General features: G+C 61.5%; 1 protein-coding gene across 1 annotated transcript in view; it reads right to left on the minus strand.

Moving 5' to 3' along the window:
• Positions 1-12: 12 nt before the first annotated feature.
• Positions 13-3,841, minus strand: part of GUITHDRAFT_71012 (hypothetical protein) — a gene marked incomplete at both ends in the record, with an annotated part of 4,238 nt that continues 409 nt past the window's right edge. Inside the window, 2 exons of the mRNA XM_005832783.1 lie at positions 13-123; positions 162-309. Of these exons, the coding sequence (XP_005832840.1) occupies positions 13-123; positions 162-309 (259 nt within the window). The remainder of the gene's footprint in view (positions 124-161; positions 310-3,841) is intronic.

Here is a 3,841-nt window from a genome sequence, read left to right on the forward strand (position 1 = left end):
CCTCCCTCCCCTCCCTCCCTCCCTCCCTCCCTCCCTCCCTCCCTCCCTCCCTCCTCCCTCCCTCCCTCCCTCCCTCCCTCCTCCTCCCCTCCCTCCCTCCCCTCTCCTCCCCTCCCTCCCTCCCTCCCCCAAATTGAAGTGGGCCCGCCTCTCTCAGCGACTTTCCTTTGTCGGGGCGTTGATCGACCCTCCATTCGCTCCCCCTCCCCTCCCCCTCCCCCTTCCCCTCCCCCTCCCCCTCCCCCCATTTCTTTCCTCCCTCCACCAGGACCCCACTTACTTTCTGCCTTCCCCTGCCTTCCTCCTCGTCTCTCCCTGTCTTCCCTCTCTTCTCTCCCTCCTTACCTCCTCTTGTCTCCCTCCTTTCCTCCCCTTCCTCGCTCTCTCGACCCCAGTCTCTTCCTCTGCTTCCCTGGTTGACGGTCGAGGAGGGGTCGAGGAGGGGTCGAGGAGGGGTCATCATCTCCCGCACCTCACGGCATGCGGCCTACCCTCCTCCTTCTCTTCCTCCTCTTTGCTCAGCCAGCGCTCAAGCTGATTTCCTGCGACCTGCCAGCGCAGGTTTGCTGAGCCAGGAGTCGCCTACGGCATGAGCTGAACTTGCGAGCAGACGACTGGGGGGCTAAGCGGCGCGGGCTCGTCTCCTCCTCGCGTGCTCTACTTATGGGGTCGAATCCTCCGCTTCGAAGACGAGGAGGCGACGAGGGAGCTGCTGCCCCTCCTCGCCTGCCGCCCCTCCTCCTCATCTCCTCCTTCCTCCACCAGCCCCCTGCTCCGCGACCTGCCGAGCGCGAGACGACACGTGGCCGCTCAGTCCGTCGCCGTCTTGCACGGAAGCTCCTTCCCTCACGAGGACGTGCGGCAAGTCGGAGAGCTGCTGGTTGTGTTGCCACGTCTCCTCGCCATCTGACGGGGGAGCAGAGACAGGGAGAGTGGGGAAGCGACGCAGAGAAGATGGTCGCGTCCTGGTCTGTTCCTCCTCCTCCTCCGCTGCTGCCTTTTGACGAGATCCTCTCAGCTTGAACTTGTTCGCCATCGCCATCGAGCGAGGGAGAGTCTCCGTGCAAAACGCGTTCGAGGTACAAGCAGGAGCAGGAGCAGGAGCACGGGCACAGGCACGGGCACGGGCACGAGCAGGGGGAGCAGGAGCAGGAGCAGGAGCAGGAGCAGGAGCAGGAGCAGGAGGAGCACAACCCATTCTGACCTTCACTTTCAGTGGCTGCATGACATTTCTAAAGCTCGCTCACTCTCGTTGCACACAGAAATAATTGGCGGTCTGTCGCCAACCTTTTCTCCTATCCTCACCCCTATCCTCCCCTCTCCTCTCCTCTCCTCTCCTCTCCTCTCCTCTCCTTTCCTCTCCTCTCCTTCGCTCCCCACCTCTTCTTCTCTCCCCTTGCAGCGTTATGAAGCCACTCACTCTCATCAGGACTCATCAAAGTCATGGGAGCTGCTGTGGCAGGAGGGTGGCAGACGTTCCGCGAGGTGAGAGAGGAGGAGGAGGAGGAGGAGGAGGAGGAGGAGGAGGAGGAGGGTCTGACGTCTGCAGCTTGAGGCGTTGTGCTCCATCCTCTCCCAAGCTCCTGCAGACGACGAGCAGCTGGAAATCAGTACGAGAGAATCTTCACTTCACTTCCGCTGGTGCTCGCAGGAGGAGGAGAAGGAGCAGCAGGAGCAGGAGAAGGTTGTCCTCCTACGGGCGGGTGATGCCCAGCAAGCACGGGACAGGTGGCAGAGGAAGGAACTCTTCGTTGCGAGGATGGAGGCAGTGAGAGGATGCGTGGAGAGAGGATGGAAGACCGTCAGGTGATTTGCGTCTCTTCTCCTCGCCTCCTCTCACCTCTCAGGTCTTGTTGGCGCGAGTTCGATGAGCTGAGGGCGCGAGGACTTGAGCCGAACCCCGACGTTTTCCTCGCCCTCCTTGCGACTTCTTCCTCTGCCTCCCTCGCGCTCTCTCCCGCTGCTGTCAGGCGTCTTCCCCCTCTCAGCCCAGGAGCGTCAGGCCCCCTCGACCTCTGGAGGAGCATGGTCGTCGACTGCGGACAAGCAGCGAGTGTCTGCATCTCCTCCCTGCTGGACGCGAGCGCTGCCAGCCTTGTCTTCGGGGCCATGGAGCTCGTCGAGCTGGAGAAGCTTGTGAAGCGAATGAGCGAGGAGGCGGCGGCGCTGGAAGAGAGAGGGAGGGGCAAGGGGGAGGGAAACGCAACCTCCTCCTTCTCGCGAAGGAGATTCATCGCTGAGTTCAACCAGCTCTCTGCTCCTCCCCGCGTCCGCATGATTCGACATGCTATCATGGTCGGTAAGCTTGCTCCCAGCATGCGAGACGTCTGGCCGATCTTCGACCTCTCGTTCCCTCCCTCCGCTCCTCCCCTTCACGACCTCGTCGCTCAAACCCTCTGCGAAGCCATGCGAACGCTGCGAGAATGCGTCAGGTGCTTGAAATGAGAGAGTGAGACAGGGACCAGGCAGGGAGACAGGAAAGGGAGGGAGCGAGCGAGCGAGGGAGCGAGGGAGCGAGGGAGGGAGCGAGGGAGCGAGGGAGCGAGGGAGGGAGCGGAGGGAGGCGGAGGGAGGCGGAGGGAGGGAGGCGGAGGGAGGGAGCGAGGGAGCGAGGGAGCGAGGGAGCGAGGGAGCGAGGGAGGGAGGAGGGGGCATGGAACGGAACGTGTGACGAGACGCAGGAGGGGAGGAGGCTCTTCTGGTGACCTCGACAGACTTCTGAGTCTCTGGCACGAGCACGGGCTGACGGCGAGCGTTGAACTCTACAAGGAGGCGATGCAGGTGATGGAGGGATGGAGCGCGCGAGGAGGAGCGAGCAGGTGACGAGATGCTTGACGAGAGCTGGAGGTGACCAGGCAGCAGGGGAGAAGCAGACGCGCTGCTGGCGATCATGAAGGTGGCGGGAGTGAGAGCAGAGCAAGAGACGATGAGAAGCTACTTGAAGATAGTCGAGAATGAGCTGATGGCTTGGAGGACGAAGCAAGGAAACGAGGTGAGCGAGCGAGCAGAGGAAGGGGATAGCGAGTTGACTGCCAGAAGGGAGAAAAAGCTGAAGCAGAGATGAGAAGCGCTCTGGCGCATCTTGATTGTCTTCTTCATACCGTCATAGCTGATGATCGGTTGTTGCGTCTGCTGATCGCATTCCTCAAGGTGTCACAAACCCACTCCTCCTCTCACCCGCTTCTTCCTTTCCCCCTCCTCTCCTCTCTGTTACCTTCCTCTCTCCTCTCTCTTCTCTTCGATGCCTTCTGAATTTTTCCTCACTGTACTCTCCTCCTGCTACAGAGGAACTGGGAAGCCCTGCAGCAGCTCGACCCGACTCTCTCCCTCTCGCTCCTCCAACTTGCCCGTGACAGGTTGCTCCCTCCCATTCCTCTTCCTCTCCTCTCTCCCTCCTCCTCCTCTCCTCACCCTTGCTCAGCTCCAAGCTCATGGCTGATCCTCTTCTACGGACGCAAGCACGTTCCTTGCTCCTCCCTGCCTCTGCTTCCCCTCCCCAGCTGCGCTCATCGCCTGTCGCAAGTGCAAAGGAGGCCTGGAAGAGCGCGGGGAAGACAAGAGGGCAGCCAGAGGAAGTGCGTGAGGGGAGAACAAGAGGTGACGACGGGCCTTCGCTGCAACGCATGTCGTGGATGCTGCCGGAAGAGGAGAGGGGACGGGAGGGGGATCAAGAGCAAGAGGGAGCAGACAATGAATTCAAGGCGAAACTCGAGAAACTGTGAGGCTACTTGGACCCCTGCAGCCATAACTCCTCTCCTCCTCTCCTCGCCTCTCCTCTCCTCTCCTCTCCTCTCCTCGCCTCTCCTCTCCTCTCCTCTCCTCTCCTCTCCTCTCCTCTCCT

The sequence above is a fragment of the Guillardia theta genome (genome assembly GCF_000315625.1).
Source record: "Guillardia theta CCMP2712 unplaced genomic scaffold GUITHscaffold_33, whole genome shotgun sequence".
Taxonomy (NCBI): Eukaryota; class Cryptophyceae; order Pyrenomonadales; family Geminigeraceae; genus Guillardia; species Guillardia theta.